Raw genomic sequence first — 23784 nt, 5'->3', positions numbered from 1 at the left:
TTTTGAGGCTGACACAGGTAGTATGGCAGTAAGATCCAGAAGGGTCCAAAGGACAGAGCTGTCTACCTTTAAAGTTAAGAGGAATGAAAGATTTAAAGTGGCTGTGTTTGAAAAAACTCAGAGCTCCTGCAGCCACTTAGTCAAACTTTATACCACCCTGACTGAGGTTTTTTTTCCACCAAGGAAACAGTGTTTTATTCCCCAAAGCAGCAGAGCAGCAAATAAGCTGCTCTGTTTTTTGATGTTTTCCCTTTTTGGGTTTTAACCAAGAAAAGATTCCATGTAGTCTTAGCTCTACTGGCTAAAGGAATTCCAAGTGGACAGGAGTGGGCATGGCAACCAATTCTGGAGACCAGTGGCGATGGGAACATGTGTCACACAGACTCTGGGATTTCATTTTTAAGTTCTTCTACTCCCTGTGGAAATGTCCATGTTTTCAGGAGGAGAAGAAACCCTATCTTCATATGGGTTAGACTATATCCCCAGTCCTTCAACACAGAAATGTGATTTCCTACTCAACTACTGTATGATTTTGGGCAGACTGCCCAATTTCTCCATCTGTAAATCACACATGCAAAAAATTAATATTAATCACATTATTAATTAAATTAATAAATAATACTTTATATGGTATGTATTATATTATACATTATATAATTTGCATATATAGAATTGAAATAATTCAACTAACTAATAATCACTTAAAAATTAGATTTTGGAGATCTCTTGGGAAAAACCCGTTCCTCTGTGCTGCTGGGTCTTACTGGCTGATATGAGTAAGATTCAGCCACATTTACAATCACAAAGATGCATCAAAAAGCCAGAAACCGAGCTGAATGGTATTCCAGAGGTGAATGTAGAGTTGTACTAGTACTGGAAAAGAGCTTGCAAATGACCATTTGTTGAGGCATATATTCTGTGTCTTTCCAAGTACATGAGCCAAATGCTTGGAGTTTCAACGAGTCACACCCAGGAAGGTTTGAGACACCATTCAGATACCCCTCCTAGTTGAATCCCAGCCCTTCTAACTGTATGTCATATGTTTGGGGTTGTTTTGCACCCAGTCCTGAGTGACTGAACTTCTCAGTGCCATGTCAGCAATGTGCACAGGTTCTTTCAGCCAACAAGACAAAGGCTGTTTAAGTGAGGATTTCAGCTGCATCATTGTAAAGGACACCCTAGCCAGTGAGTAACACTAAAACAGGCTGCATTTCAAGAGACATTTCAGTAACTTCAGAAGCATCACCCAGTGGGATTTTGTTAGCAAGTATCCAAAGTGACATCTACTGGTGCAGATTTGGACTAGCGCAAAACACAGAAATCAAGTTAGAGCAAGGCAGAGCTGCACAAAGAAGCAGACTAATGAGCCCCAAATGTACTAGTGAGGTAGTCAGCACCTGGTTCTGCTGGATAATTGAACCCCTGACTATTATGGAAGCAGATGAAAATTATGCCAATTTTCTTCTGAGCTCCAATGGTTTGCTAAAGATGCCTTCCCACTATGAATTTTAAAAAGTAAAATGGCCTACAGCTACAGCACAGGAAGGAATGCATGCAGGTTTTCCCATAAGGAAAGTTCTGTTAGTTAAATGCCAGGAGATAAGGCCTGGAACACACATTTTCATTCAGACCACCTATGGAATTCTATAGATCTACCTGGCTGGATTCACCAAGACCAAGACATGGTGCATATCCTGGGATCCTAAGGAAATATAAAGATAAAACTTCTCACTTCAGGTAAGAACAGATTCTCTAAAATGCCCTTGAAGATAGCTTTGTCTAATAATGGACTTGGAGGTCCTTGGCAGGAAAACCAATCCCTTTTCTGTGTTGAAAAGTGTATCTGGGAAGGCACCAGTTCCCTCTCAATTTGCAAGAGAGCCTGCTAAACTTAGGCATACCCAGATAACTTTATCATTTTTTTTCCATTTGTTATTGTATTTCCTCTTACTGGAGTAGGCAAGTTGGTTCATCCTTTCACAAAAAACAGTCACTGCCTTACAGACAAAGGGATATTTTTGGAGATACAAACCAGAAAATTACATTTTGTCTGGTATTTCCAAAGGTAGAACGTTCTAAAGAAGTGGGTGATTTAGTAAAATTGCCAAGGGAGGCAGTTTGGAAACAAGTTTGATGGTAAAAATCTGTACTCAAGTCCATGTAAAAAACTGATAACAGAAACTCCAGAATCTGACTCAGAGGCAACGTAGGCCAGTCAGGACATCCTTGCATACAACTGGTTGGGGGTAAAAGTCCTGGCAGAAGGGCAGAAGTCTTGTCCAGGTCAAATCACTGTATCCCCTTGGAAGCCTCTGAACACCAATATGAAAATGATCTGCAGGGTTATACTGCTCTTGAATCCCAATGCAAAAGTGTTTCTTTCTTCCAAATCTGCCTGGGCTTCCTACAGCCTGTCCTCAATAACCAGCGTATCAAATGTGGGCAGAACACCAAAGGATGCTGTCCTTGCAATGTTCTTCTTCCAGGACAGCCTGCGACTTAATGCTGCAAAGAGTGCAATTGTTATCAGTTTTCACCGTTAGTGCTGTTATGACTGTTCCCAGTCATCCCACTCAGCCACTTCACTTCATGGAAGGCACAGCATAATCCTGCCTTGCAAAGTATCCCACCGGGAGTGTCACAGCCAAGTCTTTTGCTTCCTCATAGCCAGAGGACCTGTGACCCAGTTGTAAACACTTACGTCTCTACCACAAAGAGAATCTGCACTGAACTAAACTAAGCAGGATAATTTTTACTCATCCACTGCAGAAGCAGAGGAGTCTGGTTAATGATACCTCTCCCTCTGCACAATACATACAGATCTCTGAAAATCTATTTTAAGGCCCCAATACTGAACAGTAGACTCATCTTCATTAGATCAGAAGGGCTGGATAAAAATTTACATCATTGGTTTAATATCAATGATTTAAAAGGGAAGAGATCAGACAGAATCTTCATGTTCATAGTAAGATTTTTATCTTTGGAATTAAAGAAAGCGATTCATTGCTGAGGAAAATATTTTCTTTGAGATCTTTAATTTTATGGCATGCAAATAACATAACTTCTACACTTTTTTTAGCTGCCAAATGTCTCCAATGACAGATAGACTATTATATTTCTTGCTCACAAGGCAAAAATGCACTATCAAAATTAAATTTTCTGGCAGTGAAATTTCACTCCTTTGTACAGGGATTTTTAAAGCCCTTGGCAATATCTGCATCTGAAATTATACAAGAATGAAACACCAAATAACATCTAAGAGTTTAGCTAACAGTGTGAAGCTATTTTATATCAACAAAATTCTATCAAATTCAAGTTTGCGCTCCTGAACTGGGAGTTTAGTTTCAAAGCTCTGTTGTTGCTGAAGAACAGACCCAATTCACATTCTGCTATTTTTCCTCCCCTAAAACGGGATTTTAGGAGCTATGCACCAGTTACATAAGGAAATATGCTAATGAAATATTAAAATTAAATAATTATATGATATTGCATCTTGATTATCTGACATAAAAATCTAGGACTGCAAATCCTGATTGCCCTGTTGTCTGAGTGATTTAGTGCTAAAAGTAAGTTCAGCAATCAGATTAAAAAAAAAAAGAGAGAAAAACGTTCCTACATTCCTAAAAAAAAGTAAATTCCAATATCATCTACCTTGAGCCATGAAAGACCAGGAAATTACATGAACAGAATAGTTTTCATGGTTTTCTTAGGACACAGAGTGCTGTGTCCAGCTCTGGGACCTCCAACATGAGAAGAACATGGACTTGCTGAAGAGAGTCCAGAGGAGAGTCACAAAGAGCATAGTAATAACAGCAATAGAGAATTTAACCCTCAGCTGAGGAAATTCGTTATACTGCCATCAGAATTTTGATATTGCATAGTAAATGATCTTGAGAACATACATTGTAAGACACATCAGAGAAGAAAAACTGAACATCTGTTTATTAAGAAAACAATTACCTTTGTCTTATGTGGTGGGAAAGTTGAGGTTCCTAGAAGTATAAAAAAACAATAATGCACTTTGTCACACCTTTACACAGTGTTCAACAAGGACAATTACAATTGTAGAGACAACTTTAAATCTTCCACATTACAATTTTCTATTTGACACTTTTCCATACTTTTCATGCAGATTTCACGCTCCATTGGAAGGGCAGAAATCCTTATTAATATAATTAAACTTCTGCTTATTGGACATAAACTATGTGCTCTGTAGGACATGAATCCATAATAAGGTAAGCACAGGAATCCTTATTAATGTCCTATAAACCATGGCTGTATAGCATATACATGGCTAACCAGCATATAAGGCTAGTTAAAGACAAGCTGGGCCAGAGACACTTCTCTCTTCCACTCAGAGACCTAGTATATAAAAAACTACTGAAGCAGCTCATGCTCCAACTCCAGTATGGACCTAAACCTAATATCTGTCCTGCAGTCAAGCCGTTTGGACCATGCTTCCATCCCTTTTGGTTTAAATACACTATTGTACAGATATCTCTGAGCTTCTGCAACCTTTCAACAGGATTTGCAATGCTGGCTGTCTAAAACATGTCTGAGATTTTCAGGAAGCCAAACTGTGGACATTGTCTCACAAAGACAAGTAGAGTGTTAACTACCGAGCATGGACTAGGGGCTCCTCAGGACTGGACTCTACCACAGTGGTAGAAATAATTAATTATGTAACTAACTGATAATGACAAAAAGAAAGTAATTCACTTTCACTGCTGAGGTGCGCACATACACAAACAATTCATTTATAGAAGCCAGTATTCCACCCAAGAGCACTGGAAGGAAAGCTGCTGCAGCATGGCAAGCTGCTAGTACTTGCTATTAGCAAGGTAGCAGGGATATTGGCTATCCATAGCCTCACCTGCCAGACAAAGGGGCACTGGAGGCCTCTCAGTAGTCATGCCTGAGCTGGTCAGGCATGGTAACTCTCCACAGAGGCAGCTGGGATAGGGCCCAGAAGATCTGTGAGGGATTAGTGTCAAGACCAAAACCAGATCAGATCAGAATGTTAGCTGCATGCACCCCTCCTGAGGTAGGAGGAAGCTGGAGTATACCCCAGTTATCACTACCAGATGCTGGACTTTGATATTGGGTAGTAGCTCAGACTAGTAGCATTGGGTAGATATTGGGTAGTAGCTGAGGTGGTCCAGTTATTTCAAAATGTCATGTCCAAATGTTATTCCTAAAATTTCATTTCCAAATGAAAATGCATCATATTTTTATAAGGTCGGGGGGCGGGGAAGGAAACCCAAACAACTCATTTCTGTGTAATTTGTACTACCTCTCCATAAGTAATTTCCACACCCAGCTGCCATGCTGGGTTGAGGGCATACATGTCTCAATTTCTCAATTTAATTGATTGGATTTGAAAGTTAACGCAGGCTGGAATGTATCTGTGGTATTTGTCACCATTCCTTTTAAGCCCTGCCATAGCTCCCATATTTCCTGAAGCCCTAAACAAGAGAGTGCATTCATAACACTTGCTGGAAAGCCAAGGCAAAAAGTCAAAAGCAACAAACATGATGAGTCCATCCTTTCTGTCAGCCTCACCCAGAGCCATATGAGCTCACTGGTGAAGCTGTGATTCCCTGGATTGCTCCCCGAACATCCTGCAGCTGCACTAAGGAATAATTGTAACTGTGGGTTCATAACCTATGACACATACTTTCAAACTTTTACTCTGCGTAAATAAGCAGTTCCTATTCAGTCACTCAAACTAATTGCTCATTTTCCACTCTCTCACATGAGAAATGAGCAAATATTATAGTGGAGTTTTTTAACTTAAAATGTCTTTGATTTTATTCATACCTGCCAAAAGCAACTTGTGCTTGTATACGTACCAGACAGAACATGTGTTTCAGTTTTCTTCTTTTCTGCATTTCTGTTTTTAGTGGAGTTATAGAAGAAATGAAGGCAACTGCTAAATAATCAAGTAATGAAGGAAGTAATCCATCTCTTTTCTAATTTTTTCAACATTTGCTTCATATTTCCAACCACCAATCATCACTACTAGAAGACAGTCTTGTATATAATCAAAACCATCTCTTTGTCAGGACAAGGTGAGAAGAAAAGAGGAAGAGATACAGCTCCTTTCTACAGCTTTATCCATCTTTTCTGATTCTGCAGAAAACACCTTCATCTTTCAAATGCATGCTACTTAGGATTATTCCTAGGAAAAAGAAAACTGCAGGAAACTGGGCTCACAATCCAAAGGATTAGCATCAGGACTTCCTGATGCTAATCTCAAAGGTACTCCACCACACCAGTCCAGAGCCTTGACTGAGGTCAAATAATGTTCCTTCAAGTATTCCTGTTCTCCTTTTCTTCAGACCCAACTCCTTGACAAATTTTCAAGGATTCCGTGCATTTTTAAGAGATTTTGTCCCCCAGTGCTCAGCCAGCTCAGCAAAGTCCAGGTAGTTGCCAGTATCATAGGGAAATCCCCTCTGGCTGTAGCTCAGGCTGTGTGCATCCTACTCATGAATGAGATCACCTTGAAATTACAACACAGGACATCTCAGACTTTTTTAATGGTTTTACAGCAGTTTTCCCAACAGCAAGAAAAGGGCAGCCCCTATCTACATCTGGGAGCAATTCAGTGGTCCAGAAGAGACAGTCACTAGTGAAAACTGGGCATTAGCTCATTTGCCTGCAACTGAGAAATTTCCTACTCTTTTTTTCCCCCCTCATGACCTTTGTCAGTGCTTAAAAACAGTTCTACTGTAAACACACCTTTAATATATTATGCACACATTGGTATGCTTATATTAATATACTAGATTCTCTAGATATATATTCATTAAATACATTATTGCTGGGGTTGTTCAGCCTGGAAAAGAGAAGGCTCCAGGGAGACTCCATTGCAAACTTCCACACCTTGAGGGGGCTTATAAAAAGGAGGGAGAGGAACATAGTGACAGGACGAGGGAAATGTTTTTAAACTAGAAGAGGATTGGTTTAGATTAGATATTAGGAAGAAATTATTTCTTCAGATGTGGTGAAGCTCTGGAACAGGGAAGCTGCGGCTGTCCCATCCCTGGAAGTGTTAAAGGCCAAGTGGGATGGGCTCTGAGCAGCCCAATTAGTTAAAAATGTCTTTACCCATGGTAGAGGGGTTAGAACTAGATGATCTTTAAGGTCCTTCCAACCAAAACCATTTGACAATTCTATGATTCCATTATTAAAAAAACAATTTTGACCAGGTAGAGGTTCTGCATTTCTGTCATCCTGTCAGTAGCCTTTTTAAAATTATCATATAGATAGCTTTTTTTGGCAGTGTCAAAGGTAGACAATTCCCTCTAAGTCTTTTCTTTTCTTAGAAGCATAATCCCAAATTTCTTTATTTGCAGAACAATTTGCAGTAACTCTTTGCAAGCTGCACTGTGTCTCCAGAGAAATTTACCCTCATTCATGCTTCCATCATGAATCATAAGAACTGGGTCAGAAGTTTGGTCTAATGAAGATATAGTTTTGTTTATGTCTGTTCCAAGACATGTTCTTAGAGCACAGAGGTAGGAACTGCAAAAGGGAACACCTCTTATAGTAAACAAGACTTCCTTGTTTTATCTACAGGTATTTTCTTTGGCACATCCTGTGAGTCACCTGACAGGCCTTCATCATTAGAAACCCCTTGTCCAACCATTGCCCACATTTATTTCCAAGATACCTGAATAACAGCAGACCTTCTTACAAACATAACTTATTCTAAAGAGACAGTTTTGACCTGGCTTTGAGGGTGAGGCATCAAAACACAAACACACATCAATCCCTAATAGTTAAGGTATAAAAATTTTCTTTCAGATGAATCCCATGTGAGTGGTAGAAACCTAAATATTAACAATAGAATAGATTTGTACCATATCACCTGGTCAACACAATAAAGCTTTGGAATCAATACATACGATAACTGCAACAGAAAATCACTCTCAGAAACTCACTGAATTATGACTTTTCTCACAAAACACAAATGCAAGCTTGGAAAGCACCCTCAAAGGGACAAGGAAGCCTCTAATAATTAATTTAATGTGAGTGCTTAATAGATGATAAGAAAAACAGATGGGTTCCTTCCCTCTCCTTCTCTCTCTATTTCAGGTTTGCAGGGCTTTGCTCTGTGGCAGGCGTGTTTAAACAGGAAGAGGACTTGAGGAAGAGTGCACAAAATGACAAAGTTCTGTGTGGCAGAGTAAATACCTGGTTCTATCTGGGTGCCTAGGGAAGGGAACTAGTCACAAATCAGCTGAAAACAGGTGCTCTTTACTGGGCATTACAAGCTGACCATCGTGCGTTGAAAGCCAGTTACCTACCTTGTCTCGAATTCCTTGTCTCATAACTTCTCTTTCAGCCTCCATCTTGGCATATTTGGCTTTCCTCTCTTCCTCTTGTTGCCGAAGGGCTTCCTGTCGTTCCTCTTCTTTCTTAGCAGCATCTGGGTCTTTCTCCTCATCCCCACCCAGCATCTTTCCCATGTCTTTGGTAGCCCCTAGAGAAAGCAAAAGAGAAAATCAGCCCTGTAAGAATGTGGTGAGACCCCCAGGATGACAGCTCTCCCCTTCCCCAGGCTCAGGGCCATCTGTCATTCCCTCTGCATCTGCATCAGTGAAAGGTTTCTGCTTTCACTGGGGAGGCAGCACACTCTTCCCAAGCAGGAGGTGGGCAAAGCACTTAACCTGATCAGGTAAGTTACCTGGAACTGGCAGGAGAAGCACAGCAGCAAAAGGAAGAGACCAAATTTGTAGATCTGCATGATGGCAGCACAGTTTGTTTGCAGTCCTGAAAAGGACAAGCTGCCATCCACACTATATTTTCACTTCATCAGCTCAGCCAAGTGACTGAAGATTGATTTTGAAGGGTCTTTAATGTAATAGGCAAGTAATACATACAGAACAAAATGACACCAGGGCTGGGAAAGGAGTTTGAAATCTTGATTGCAGGGATGAGTAATCACACTCTTAACTGCTGTCAGAAATTACTAATACCATGACAGGTAGGACCACATGGCATTAGCAAACAGTTTGAGTTGATGAATTCTAGGCTCCTACCATGGATCAGAAAGAAGCATCATCTCTGCGTGTCTCTTAAGTGTTCTTGGACACCATCACCTCTAAGGCTTAGTGAGATCATGGTTTTGTCTTGTTCCATTGCTGAATACACATTGTTCCCAAATTTTCATTCCCTGTGTGCTCCTGAGGCAGTTTTTGGTGTTGTGCAAAGCCCTTGCACAACTATGCAAATGAGGTGGAGGTTTCCTGCATGCCCTTTTATCCCCAAAGTGCTGCATAAATCCATTTATCCTGTATTTCAGTGACATTTTTATTAGCAATGGCTGTCAATAATCCAGCTAGGAAGAAAAACAGCGACTGAGGAAAGGGGAAGAGCATGTGATGCAGCATCATCAGGGCACTGGAGGGCAGCAGCAGGATCAAGCCTGGTTTCATGGATGAAGAGAAGACACATACCCTTTAGAAGAAGTGTTGGACCTTCCCTGCAGCAGGAAAACACTCTGCATCTTTTACTAAAGAGATTCCTTCTTCCTAGAAAAACGCTGCAGGTTCTTAGATGCTGAGTCACAACACCTCTATATTGGCTCATTGCTGGCTGAGATTTAACTGATTTAATCTGAGATAGCCTTGTTCTTATACATAGTCACAATTACACACACATTCAGCATCTCTTGTCTTCCATAAAGCAAAGATTTCTGGCCTTTACAAAGGCTTGGGCTGGAAGGAGACACTATCGAAGACCTGCCAAGTAATTGTTGGTTTCATGAAAGGCTTAGTGAAGGAAAAAGGTTCTCACAATCCTTTATAAATTACCCTTATAAATTACTCTTGGTTTGTCAACACTGCTGAAGGAATGTGATTGCTCTTGCTTTCCACATCAGTTCTTGGGACAGTGATTGTGAAACCTTGATCCTGAAGGGAAAAAACATCTGCAACCTGTCACAATGATTCCTCCTGAATTGCTGTAGTCATGGCACTTGCCACATCAACTATTGCTTCTAATAACCACTAAGGAAGTTGTAAAGAGGTAAGCAGATGCCTTTTTTCTCCACACTTCGTTTCCAGGTTAAATGTTTTCCCAGAACCCTAAACTGAAAGCAACCCTGAATCAAAAATAATCCTCCAATCCCCCAAAATGTCACAGAGAAATGTCCCCTTTACATCTCCTTCAGAGAATCATGGGGAAAGTGGTAATTTTAAGCCCTACAAGATCTGGTTGTAATACACAGGGTTGGGGGTTTTTGCCAGGTGGGAAATAACAACAGTAAACATGAATGTCTGTATTCAGCTGCCTAACCACACACCTCTTGATGCTTCCATTGCTAGGAAATCTGTGGATTAAAACAAAAAGGCACCTAGGAACCCCAGACAAACCACACCTGGAATATTCATGGTCCCTGTCTACTGTCAGCCTTCCTCTACCACCATTTTGCATCCTTCATTGCAGGATCAGAGTAATACAGAAACTCTTGCATATTGATGGAAAATTTACCCAGACCATCTGGCAATTTCTTTTCTGTAGTGCAAGGAAGGCTAACTGAAATTGCAAGTAAGCTAAAACTTCACAGCAAGCAAGAAGGAAATATGGCCTAGTTGTGTCACATATGCCTACTACAGCAATCTATCTAAGCAGCCTTTTTGTTCAAACACCAACGATCACAAATCTCACTAACACCTTTAACTTCTGGGTTCCCCTCAAATGATTTCTCCACTGATCTTCAAACTGATTTGGGTTCAATAATCTATTGAGTTTATCCCTTTTTAGCTTCCCTCCACTTAGAGCTACTCAGACAGCATAAAACTCCAGTTACTTAGGAAACAGAATTCAGCAAAAGAGATTCTTTTTTTTCCATTCCAAGCGCTACTTCTAGACTATCATTAAGCTGTAATGTCAGCTCAGCTCATCACATAAGAAGTAAAATTGCATAACTATTTTTTACTTCTTAGGCAAGACCAAGCTTTTAAATACATAAGGCATTTTGCTCTGCAGCCATTCAGCGTACAAGACACTTAGAAGAACAAGAATGGATTAGGATCCTCATAGATGCTCTTAATTCATCTCTGATTTCAAAGCCACCTTCTAAGTGTTCAAAATGCTACACTGTTAACTAATTAGAAGGCAATGTATTATGAGAACCAAAATTTTACACTTCATTTTAACTAAGGACTCTTGTGTTACTTTTAGAAAAGCTTTTTTTCCATCTCTTTTGTTCTTCATCCTAAACTGTAGACTTTGTTGTTAACATTCCCTGGATAACAGCTTATGTTTTTAGCAGTTCAGCAGCAAAGATTCCAGACAATTCATCTACGTGCAACTGAGATGCACCAGTTATGGGCACAAGCAAAAGGAAGGAGCAATTGTTCTGTCCGCTTTTGAAGCTTCCAAGGAAACAGAGGATGGACATGCTTACTGAATCTGTTCATATGATAAACCTGGGAGGTTTTGTCTTTTTCTTTTTGTCTTTCCCACCCCACTCATGACATATGCCTTGATACAAAGAGAAGTTGTGTCAAAGAGACACTGCCACACTATTCATCAATCAGTATGGTGTTTCAATCAACACTATTTCTAACATCTTTAGACAAGACTACAGAAAGGAAACAGAAACGGCTAAAGCTGCAGGACAACGTTTGCCAACTGTCAACTTTCTGGCTACAAACAGGGACCTGCCCTCAAAGAACAAAAAACTTCTATATGGAAAAAATCCCAGAAGCGTGTGAAAAGAAGTGGCATGGAAGTTCTTTCAAAGTAATAGTAATTCCCCTAGTCCATATAGGCTAAGTAGCTAAATAAACAGGTGTTAAACCAAATATTACAGGTGCACTCAGATATGATGTGCTGGTTTTGGCCAAGATGGAGTTAATTTTCTTCACAGAGAACTACTTACAGGTTGCATTTTGGATTTCTGCTGGATACAGTGATGATAGACACATTTTTGTTATCGTCCAGCAGGGCTTACACAGAGACAAGGCCTCTTCTGCTTTTTGTACTGTGATACTGGTGAGGAAGCTGGGGGTGAATGAAAAACTGTGAGGGGACAGGTCGCCCAAACTGATCAAAGGGATATTCCAGAACAGTATTTAAAGTTGGGTGCAAGAAGGAGGGAGGAGGGAACATTTGAGTGATGTTATTTGTCTTCCCAAGTCGCTGTGAGGCATGAGGGGGCCCTGCTGTCCTGGAGATGCAAAACACCTGCCTGCTCAGAGGAACCAGTGAATTAATTCCTTGTTTTGCATTGCTTGCATGCATGGATTTTGCTTTCCCTGTTGCCTTTATCTCAAACCGACAAGTTTCTAGCTGGTGGGGAGGTGAGTGAGCAGTTGCATGGCGCTTGGTTGCTGGTTCGGGTTAAAACATGACGTACGCATTTGTGTGAGTTTTGCTGGGTTAAATCATCATTATGCATCTGAAAAATATTAATATGGTTGTTCAGGTGCCTGTGGGAGACATTCCCCAGCAAAACAGCAGAAAAGCAAACCATCTGTCTGGAAAGCAGTTTTACAATGAAAGCTTTGGGGTTATGGTGGACAACACGAGCTCGCAATGTGTCCTTGCAGCAGAGAAGCTTAACGGTCCTCTGGGCTGCATTAGGAGCACTGTTGACAAGAGGTGGAAGGATTCTTCCCATCTACTAAGCCCTGTTGTGACCAAATTTGGAGTTATACGTGCAGTTCTGGGCTTCAAGATACAAAAGAGAGATGGAGCCACTGGAATGAGAAAGCAAAGAAATGAGACAGCCATGAAGACATTTAGGATGCTCAAGGACCTTTGATACAAGAAGAGCCTGAGAGAGCAGGGACTGCTTAGCCTGGAGAAGAGAAGGTTCAAGGGGTTGCAGGAGTATGTGTAAACAACAGAATTAATATGAAGGAGACAGACAGGTACCCAGTGACAGGAGAAGAGATAATGTGTACAAACATAAGTACAGAAAATACAATTTGAATATTAAAAAAACAAATTTAGTTGCAGAAAGTCACTGTGGAGTCTCCATCTGTGGAGATATTTAAAAATTCATGAGCCACAGCCTTGAGCAACCTGCTGTAGGTAACCCTGTACAAGAATAAGGTTGGACTAGACAACCCTTGCAGATGGAGCAACAGCTTCAGTGTGTGGCTCTGTGAGACCTCGTAAGTAAGTGTTTTGAATTACATCTGGAGGGCAGCAGCAGGATCAAGCCTGGTTACATGGATAAAGAGAAGACACATACCCTAAATGGTGAAGGTGTACATGCCCAAACATGTGAAGAGTACATGCCCAAACATATCCTGTATCTGAAGAAAAGTAAATTCTTAACTGCCAGACCTGTTACAGAAGCACCACCAACCATGAGCTAACCCATGTCAACAGCTGACTGATACCAATCCAGCTTTCATGAAGAAAATGTAAACCCACAAATCAACTTGCAAGAGTGAAGTTGAATTTGCCACTTGATTAAAAAAATAACTGTCCTAAATATGGCAGGCAAAGTTGTGTGTTGGGAAAACAACAGGATTAGGATTACTAAGGATGACTTCCAGAGAAATAGGAACATCTTAGGCCTCCTTAATTAATTAAAGAATGATGAAAATTTGCACACAGCATTGTTTCAGATAATTACGTGAAATCAAAAGCTTTTCCTCTGCAAAAATCTCATTTCATATTGTAGACCAGTAGTACCCAAACCTGTGCTTCAAAGTCTACGCATGTGTGTATGCTTAGATCAGAGAATGGTGATTCAAACAAGAAGCCAGCACTGGGCTAATACATATCTGTAATTGAAAATGATCCTATAGGTGTTTTTCCAGGCTGAAGCAGGTACTGCATTTTATAATCAGTTTCTGAAAGATGTCAAACACTCTTGATGGCCTGTCATTTCCATCTGATTTGTATGCATCAGAGTAAGCATTCTTCTTATCTCATACTGCGCCATGCACTTTTGATTCAGTATAGTTTATATCTCTGAGGAATAAGATACTCACTTCAGTTCATTCATTAGCTTGCGAAACTCCTCTGCCGTAAAAAAGAAAAAGAAAAACAAAACAAACAAAACAAACAGAAAAAAAAAAACAAACCCAAACAAAAAACCACACACTCCCTAGCTGAAATACATTCTTCTGATATTCTGTGATGGACTCTTTGATTCTCCTTCTGCTCTGTGACCTTTCATGAAGCCTACCAGCCAGCATGAACAATTATTTTCTGATACACGAGTGTAGGCCAAATATCCATAAATATCGTAAGATGACGCCATTTCATGCTGATAACTACAAGATGGTGGTACATTATGAGGTGATTGACACAAACATACAACACAAATGTGCAAAGACAGAAGCTGCAGGAAGGTTATCAGCTACTTCTGATAATCTTGGGTAGGGTGAGACTTTGCAGAAGAAAGAAACTTAGTTTCATTTGTAAACCCATTTCACATTCTGCATGGGTTTTATTTTCATCTGACTGCATCATTCTGCAACTGAAACCATGGTGAAGCACTTCTGCCACTGCCTTTGAAGACACACAGGCTGTTAGGAGAAGCTATGCTTCAGTCACTCATAAAAGCAATAATTGCATTGATTGGAAACAGATTGGAAATGTCATGAGTTCACATAAGCAAGTCCTGTTGAAGATGAAAACAGACAACTGGATCAAAGAATAGAATTTTAATACATGATTTATATTCCAGTTTTGTTATACAAGGTGTTACTTTGGTGTGGATATGTGTTTAAGTAGCACACCCATAACTACAAACTTGTCATACAAGGAAACACCTGATGACGCACATGCAAAGGTCAGTGTTAGCAGTGTCAATGTGTCTGGGTCAGCCTGACCCAGAAAAATGCCTTGGGCTAGGGACACATCATCAGAAAAATGCAGCTCACCACGTTGCTGTCTCAGATCCCTCCACAGAGAGAACTCAGGCTTTCTCTCACACATACTTCACACAGATACTTTACTAAACAGGCACTGTGATGGAGCACTCTCCCTTCCCCATTCCACACTGTTGCCTGTGCCCACTGCAGAAGAGCGCTAGGTTGTGAGTCTTCAAAATCCTGCAGCTGTGCAAAGAGGGCCTGGAGGAGGCATCTCTGTTCCTGAGACCAACGCACACAGCAGGCAGGTTCCTGAGACTCCTTTTACCACCTCCTGCCAGTCAAATCCTGCTACAAGGCGGCAAGAGGGAAAAGCAAAAAGCTGGAAACAAAAGCAATCATCAGTCTTCAGCATCAAGCACTAAAAGAATATTCAACCACTGTGCCCCCACTGGCTACAGGCTGCTTGCACAGAAAGAGAAATGAAAATGATGCAGACACAATGGGGAGGGATTCTGGAGCAGCAGACTGAGCAGCCAGCTGAAGAGCGCAAATGTGACTCTGCTTTTGGAGGGATCATTACTACGCCAAGATACCTGGAGGGCCACAGTCTTCTGCTGCAAAGTGTGTGCAACCCTAGCTAAAACACACTCTGCCTTGCTTTCAGGCACCTTGTATAAGTACATTTCCAGATGCACTACACAAAAATAGCAATCCATGCACTGTTCTTTTGGACTACAACACAAATCTTTTCCCTAAAAGACAGAGTGATGCCTTTTATTATTTGGTAAGGGACTAAGAAACATCTTAAGATTATGAAGATTTACAGCAATTAAGATAATATAAGTTTCTGTTACTGCCTCTGCTCCAGAGCTGCTGCATGCAACTCTGGGAGGTTCTCCCATTTCTCCTTCTCAGGAATTGTGTTCATCTTCATTGTTTGCATTGTTAAGCTGCTGGATGCAGGCAATTTTGAGCCAGATCTACACCTGAAAGGGTGCAATCGCTTTTTCAGAGCACTCCATGCAACCCTACCACTATAAAGCAGGAACAGCTCCCTGTATAACATAAATGCAGTGCCTTCTGCTCCAGTTTTGATCAATAATCCCTGGCAAATGCTTGGCTAGTGCTCCTGACTGCTATGACCCAGCTAGGATGTAGCAGTAAATAATCTCTGAACAGGTTCCCCTTCTGCTTCATGGAGGTCTACTCCAGCTAGTCACAGATCTTGGGATCAGATTCTTCAAGCCAAGTGGAAGCACCCACATCAGTAGGAGAATTCTCCTCTGGACTTGCTTGCCTGATATCTACTGATGGAGAAATGAATGTAGGCATCTTATTCACAGGAGCCCACCTGCACTGCAGCATTCTGGCATTAGTCACATGCAGCTTGAAATTCCAGCAGGAAAAAAAAAAAAAAACTTGAAAGCAGATCTGCTTACCACAGTATGTATTTGCTTGTGATTTATGATTGTTTTGGTCCTGCTTCCCTGCTTCAGAGAAATTATTCACTTTGGCACAGAAAGAACAGCTGAATTAAAAAAAAAATTTGCTAACTGTGTAAATCTCTGCTGCTCTAACAGATTTCCTAAATTCGTCCTGGTGACAGATTCCAGACCTTCTCTGTTGCCTTGGAAAATGATGGTCTTCTCCTCAGTTTCTGACTGACAAGGATGATGAGTCTATTCAGAAACATCAGTCTGTAAAGTAATCCTCCTGACTGGAAACTTCCTGTTGCTTTAAAGAAAGGCTAAGAGAGATTGAAGCAATGCCATAACAGTAGATTTGGTGACACGTTTAGTACATTACATAGAATGTTTCTCAATTGGCAGCCAGCACAAACCTATCTGAAAACAGCTCTGAGACCTAGGAATTCAGAAGAACATGACACCTCTTTCTGGTAGGAAGCAAATCACCTATCTCTGTTGCCATGGAGGGGCAAATGCTGCTCCTATATGGACTTCCAAGTTCCAGATTAGTCATGTTATACCTGGGGCAGGGGTAGAGGAGGATGTGAACTAGATGACCTTTTAAAGGTACCTTCCAAAAAACTATTCCATGATTTCTTACCAGATGCCTTAAAATAATATGCTAGCACCAGAGCCAGATGAATTTTTAAAGTAGTACTAAGAGCAAAAAAACTTTTTTTTTTAATTAAAAAACAAAACCCACAAAATCAAACAAACAAGCGAAACAATATTAAATAAACTGGAAGACCAGACACCTTAGCAAGATATTATGGCTGCCTCATTTGCTTCCTCAGGGACTTGGCTGGGAGATTGCAAACCGTTCTCCTGGGCCCCTGAAGATTTTCTAAGACAGCTTGTCTCCTTGAAATATTGACCAAAAGAAATGACACTGCATAAGGGCACTGGGATGAGCCATAAGCTAAACCACCACTGAAACACAATATCTTCACCCAGGAAGTCAAATTTCCAAGAATCTTTATGAGCTTTTACCATGCAGTTGAGTTCTTATGGTGAGATGTCATTGGGAATTTCTACATAGCAGCAAGTGAAGTTTAAATAGCTCTAATGAGCTTAGCTGGTAAAAATACTTACATAACAGGAAAGATAGGAAACTCCTTAGAAATTATTACTTCACCTTCACTTATTTTCTTAATATACTTCTTGGTAACAGCAGTGTAGCAATACACTGGTGCTGTGGTGCTTCTTGGTAGCTACAGTGATTTCAGTGGGATGATACTATACCAGAGAAAAACATTCTTTGTTACGCGCCTTTACTCAAGTCAGGAGCTTGTAAGTCCCATCTTACTGAATAGAATAAAGTTTTCTTTGAAAAAATGTTAACATAATTTCTGTCAGTGATCTGTCATGTTTTCTCAAGCCTGAGGGCCAGTAGGCAGGCTGTGAGCGGAGGAGACAGGGTTTTCATGAGAAGCTGTGGAACTTCCATAGTGAAGCAACACAAGTGATTGCAGACACATTGTGACCAGGAAGAACTCTTTAAATTTAGGTTGCTCTCAGTGGTTTCTTCATACACCCACAGACAGAAACACAACATACACACTCACACACACACAAGCATTGTATCTGCTAGCCAGAGTAGCTCTCTCTCCTCTCCCTGCAGCTTGGGTTATTTCAGTTCTATGTGGGAGTTCCATCTACGATGCAGCACTGATGGAACAGACCAATCTATCCAGAAGAAAAAATTAAAGACTAAATGTCTAAGTGTGCCTCCAGGACTTCAGGAACAAAAACTATCCAAAACATCATACTTTCCCTTAATTAAAAAAAAAATCCTTTCAGAGATGTGACTTATCAAATCACTTGCATTGTAACCACCACAGGCTTATTAACAGATTTGACATCACCTAACATCATTGAGGATGTTTTTATAATACCATTTAGTGGACTATTTTTAGAAATCTGCAAAAATGAATAGAAGTACCCAAAAATAGGAGAAGAAGTACTGCTAGAGTACTTGGTCCCTTTTAAGTTCAAAGCTTTCAAGAGATATAAAATGCCAAAACTGACATGAGAAGAAAATAACTGAAGTCACTTTCAGTCTAAGATTTAGGGATTTATTTGAAACATACTAATAAGAAAAATCAATGGCAAAGCAGTAATTAATGTATTACATTGTTTTATATTCTAACAGACAAAGTTGAAAACGTGTTTTTTTAAATAAAGGATAAAAATAAAACAAGAAATATGACTTAAAGCAAAGGTCTGCTGAACTGTTGTTCATACTTCAAGTATGATAATTAGGTAAGATGTGTGAGGTTCTTTTCAAAACTGTCATTGTTTAGTTACTATGTGGTGGCTGTTTCTCACCTACAAACCTGAAAATCTTTGTCCTGGCAAGATGCAGATTCAGTATGAAACCTTTGCTCTGCATAAACTTCCATAAATAAGTTGCCTTCATAAGCATGGAGCTAAAGAATGTCAGAATGTAAACCCCTATCTCTCTGGACTCGGGAAATACAGCTCCCATATTTGCCCTGTGGCTATTGTCTCTTTTCATGCCCACCACACTCTGGTTTAGCCTTTAGTGTTGATTAACACAACTCTGAACTCCACATCATTATCTTCCCCTCTGTGAAGGTGACTTCACACTCTTTTCACTGACTGCAAATGTTTTTCAAGGGTCTCAATACACAGTTTGCAATGCAGGCCTTTGAACACCTCAACAGAAAAATGTCCTCATAGCCTGTGAGCAGTGAATCTAATCTGACAACCAGAAAAACCATCTCTCAGACTAAGAAAGTCCATTTCCTTAAAATATCTGAAAGAGAAACATCTATTCCCAAACTGAGGCATGTATCTTTCTGTTGAACTGGTTCCTACCTTGTAGGTAAGCCTTCTCTCCTACTCCATTTGTGCTTCTGGGTCCTGAAGACCCCTATGGGTCCCACTCTCAAAACAAAGGCTGCTCTTTCTTTTTTCTTGGGCAGAAACAGATTTGTGAGACAGTTCCCCCAGTAGGCTTCATCATTTATTGACAAGCCTAAGGCCACTCCAGCTATCTAACTTCATATCTACTGAAGCCTGTACTTCAGCTTTTCTCTTGGTGCCTCTTTCATGTCCTGGTGTTTTGTTCAGTTTCCATCTGTGGGAACTGCACAATCCATTTTGAATATGCAGATGTCAATACAAATGTTCCTAAAGGAAGTTAGGTAAATTTTCTTGCAGAATTTCACAGTAATTTGCTTCAGGAGACAAAAGCCCCACAGGGCTGATGAACACTCCAGAAGCAAAGAGCTCCTGTAAGTCACCTTGTAGCCTTGACTGAAGAAGATGTGCTTGTTCTATTTTCAGTCTTCCATGAGTAGCTCCTTCTTTCACCCTTTTTAATATATAGGCCATGCCTGCTATTGATCCACACATTTTTCAGCATAGTATGGAGTTACCTCAGTCTATAGAATTACTCAGAAAAGCTCAAGGGAACAGGAGATAATTGAGCAAGAAAAATAATTGATGTAATTTCTGTACTTTTTACTTCAGGAGAGTGAAAAGAAAATTGAAGGGCATGAAACAGTTTTGAACCACAATAAAATGGTTTTTGAAAACTTTTCTATGAAAGACTGTTGCCTAATTTGAGATTTCGCATCCTCATTTGAGGACAAAAGATGACAGAAACAAGATTTCAAGAGTTCGCAACTCTGTATTAACCTCAACTCAGAGAAATATTACATAAATGAAAAGGTAACAATACAGTACTAAAGCAAAAAAATATTTTTATGTATGCCTATCTAGTGAAAAGGACAAGGGAAGAGTTGTTCTGACTGTTCCTCTGACTCTTTGAATTCATCCTGATTTACATGGAGAAAGCTTACTATGTAAGCAACACAGCTGCATTCACCCTGCATTCATTACTTGTATGAGTATCACCTTCTCCCTTGCTCCAGAGGAAATATTCCAGATGATGGTCAGGGCTGCTCAGACAGCTATAGCTCAAGCAAGCACTTTTTCCTTTGGGCAATGTTGTCAATTGGTTTTTAAGTCTACTAAGCCTGTTCTCCAGACACACTCTATACCTCTTCTTTCCTGAATGGAAGGTACAGCAGGAGTGTAAAAAACAGCCTTCCACAAGGCTCTCTTTACAAGCCACAGCCACACCTTTTGCCTTATCTGAGCAATAGAAAAGTCAGAGTTTGAAAGAGCCTCTGAGGGGACAGCCCAAAATTTGATACTACACTGTGGTATAGGCAGGGCAGGAAGTAACATATATAGTTCTAAATACCCAAACATCAAATCCCACACAATCAAGAGGGACTATATCCTGCTCTCTCTAAGCATTTTAAGGTAGGGGCAGCAGAATCTCTCAGAGTCATGAAAAAAGGACAACCATATTCTTTTGGTGTATAAAATGATTGTTTCCCATAACATGCTAAAAAGCAGTTTTTGTCTTGTGGCAAATAGATATTCAGGCACATTGGTCCTTTGTATTCATAGATTCACATCTGAATTACTACCAAACCAATTGTTTTACAAATATGCAGTTTGGGTGGTTTGTCAGGTAGCTTAATTTTGTTACAGACATCACACCAGGGTCTCTAACCTAGAGAAAGACGAGTATCAAAGTATCTTTTTCCTTTTTTTTTTTCACAGTATATCCTCTGTGGATTATATTGAATGTAAATATGACTTAATATGTCATTACTGCCAAAATGGAACCAGAAATAGCATCATTCAGACTTAAGAATGGACTAACTGGAAGATAACATGAGACTTTGGCAATAGCTTACCTTGAATAGAAAATTCTGCAGCTCTGAATTTGGTCCTGTTTGATGTTTCTGCCACCTGTCCTCTAGACTCAGGAATTATCCACACACAGGTGCATTGATTGCACTGACCTCTCCTTGCTGTGATTCTGAGCACTGCAGTTTTAGCAGTTGGTAGGAGGAGAGAAAACTATGGTCAAATGTCAGGACAGTATTTCTGGCAGCTTCTCCTGTACCTGCTCTAGATGCATGCTCACAGTAGTAGCTAATGTAGTTGAATTAACCCAGATGAGACATATTCAGGGCAGGTACTCTAACACATTCCTTTCCAAGCTCTCACTACCAGTGCTGCTCAACCCAGGCATTCCCAGCCACCTTTGAGCCCACTGGGTTCCCAAGACTTCCAAGAGACAGAAGGGAAATACCAGAGCATTTCAACACATTTGTGATTATCTACAGAGTCATCAGATCCAGAACCAGAGTGTTCACTGTACAATACCAGTGATGTCCTTCCCCAGCTCAGGGCAAGAGAAAAAAAGCCCTGGATTTTTAATACCTACTTACAGCCATAACAAACATAAAGCATCCTTTGCTACAAAGAGACTTGTTCAGGTTTAATTTTTTTTGTACCCTTAGTACTTGCTCTGGAATCAAAGGTCACAGGAGCAAGGCTTTCACAGCTATAGCTTGTTTGCTGTTTGAAACATAATCCAACATGTAGCCTGCTGTACTAGCTGACATGTAATGCTGCAGTCATACACACAGACACATGCAGAGGAAAGGAGGGAAAAGCACAATTACAAGCCTTGCATAGAGAAACAAGTACTGGTCACTCCAATAGCCAATTAAATATTTTGAGGATCCTCACTTACAACCAAGAACTGCAACCATAAGGAGGGATATCAAAAGGACAGTTTCAGCATTGAGATATTTAGTAAATGCTCTCCCAGAAGGATCACGAGGAGGGACTGTTATTTTCAATCTGTCTGTGATTACAACTGCAATTGAATTCAACCTCATTTTTGCAGACATATGGGCTGCAATACTGAAAAGCCACCCATTTTTTCCTGTGAAAAGCCAAGAGCTTGCCATTCACTCTATGCTTAGGGGAAAAATGAATAAAAAAATATTTAAAGTTTATATATCCTCAGCTATAGGAAGTGAACACATTTTAAATAGAATCAAAAAATGCATCCTAGTCAAAGATCTTTGAAAAGATCTTCTAGCAGTGGAATAAAGTTTATGAATTCACCTACAGCAATAGTAGTCTGAAGGAGTAACCTAAGAGAAGAATAGTGGATTTTGTGGGGTGTGTAAGCAGATAGCACCTGTCATGAATAGGTACACATTCATGTTTATATGGGATTTAGACTCCTTTTGCACTATATGAAATGTCTGCGCAGTTTGTCAGGGTAATTGAGATGCCATGAAAGTAGGTCATCAAGAATGACGGGAATGGGACAGCCTGGCTACAAAAAACTATTAATGGAACTTTCCAGTCAGGGAAACAGACACCTTGCTGGAGCTCCTCAGAATTGGGAGTGACTAGGAGAAGGAATGGCTTCTCACTGTCTTTTTAAACAAAAGACCTACACAGAACCTAAGGAGAAAGCAAGTTTCAAAGAGTTTCAAACAGTCTGAGAAAAACTCTGAAGAAACAGAAGAATGTGGTTGCTCTTCAAGCAAGTAACTGGCCTGTGAAGCTCCTTGCCACAAGATGCTGCAAATCCAATGCACTGTCATGGCATGGAGAGGAGAACAGAGAAGCTCTGGATGAGAAAAAGAGGGCTGCTAAATATAAAGAAATGGCTTTCTGACAAAGAAGTTCCTGAACCAGAATGGCTGGAAACTGGAAAAATATCTTGGGAAACAGCATTCTAAGCTTCCTCTATTCATATAGCCTTCACTGTGAGTACCCACAGGAGAAATAACATGTGGAGTTCAAATGACCGGAGCTTTGATCCTCCTGGACTGCTGTTCCAGACATGCATGATGTCGAGCCTATAATAGAATTAATGTAAAATTGAGAATTATATCCATGGGTTATTAGGTTTCAGGACTGGGCTGGGAGTGGAAGAATGGGTGGGAATTAAGGCCTTTGTGAGGAAGGAGGGAAGGAAGGAGGGAAGGATGGAGGGAAGGAGGGAGGGAAGGAAGGAAGTGTCGGAAGGAAGTGTCGGAAGGAAGTGTCGGAAGGAAGTGTCGGAAGGAAGGAAGTGTCGGAAGGAAGTGTCGGAAGGAAGTGTCGGAAGGAAGTGTCGGAAGGAAGGAAGTGTCGGAAGGAAGTGTCGGAAGGAAGTGTCGGAAGGAAGTGTCGGAAGGAAGGAAGTGTCGGAAGGAAGGAAGTGTCGGAAGGAAGGAAGTGTCGGAAGGAAGTGTCGGAAGGAAGTGTCGGAAGGAAGTGTCGGAAGGAAGTGTCGGAAGGAAGTGTCGGAAGGAAGGAAGGAAGGAAGGAAGGAAGGAAGGAAGGAAGGAAGGAAGGAAGGAAGGAAGGAAGGAAGGAAGGAAGGAAGGAAGGAAGGAAAGAAGGAAGGAAGGAAGGAAGGAAGGAAGGAAGGAAGGAAGGAAGGAAGGAAGGAAGGAAGGAAGGAAGGAAGGAAGGAAGGAAGGAAGGAAGGAAGGAAGGAAGGAAGGAAGGAAGGAAGGAAGGAAGGAAGGAAGGAAGGAAGGAAGGAAGGAAGGAAGGAAGGAAGGAAGTGTCGGAAGGAAGTGTCGGAAGGAAGTGGCGGAAGGAAGGAAGGAAGGAAGGAAGTGGCGGAAGGAAGGAAGGAAGGAAGTGTCGGAAGGAAGGAAGTGTCG

General features: G+C 40.7%; 1 protein-coding gene across 1 annotated transcript in view; it reads right to left on the bottom strand.

Annotated features, from left to right (window-relative positions):
• The window catches only part of CPLX1 (complexin 1), a 106893-nt gene that overhangs the window by 32345 nt on the left and 50764 nt on the right, over nt 1–23784 (bottom strand). Inside the window, exon 3 of the mRNA XM_059491944.1 lies at nt 8316–8491. Within this exon, the coding sequence (XP_059347927.1) occupies nt 8316–8491 (176 nt within the window). The remainder of the gene's footprint in view (nt 1–8315; nt 8492–23784) is intronic.

This window comes from Ammospiza nelsoni, chromosome Z, assembly GCF_027579445.1.
Source record: "Ammospiza nelsoni isolate bAmmNel1 chromosome Z, bAmmNel1.pri, whole genome shotgun sequence".
Taxonomy (NCBI): domain Eukaryota; kingdom Metazoa; phylum Chordata; class Aves; order Passeriformes; family Passerellidae; genus Ammospiza; species Ammospiza nelsoni.
The sequence above is the reverse complement of the archived record's forward strand: the minus strand, read 5'-3'. Positions and strand labels throughout refer to the sequence as shown.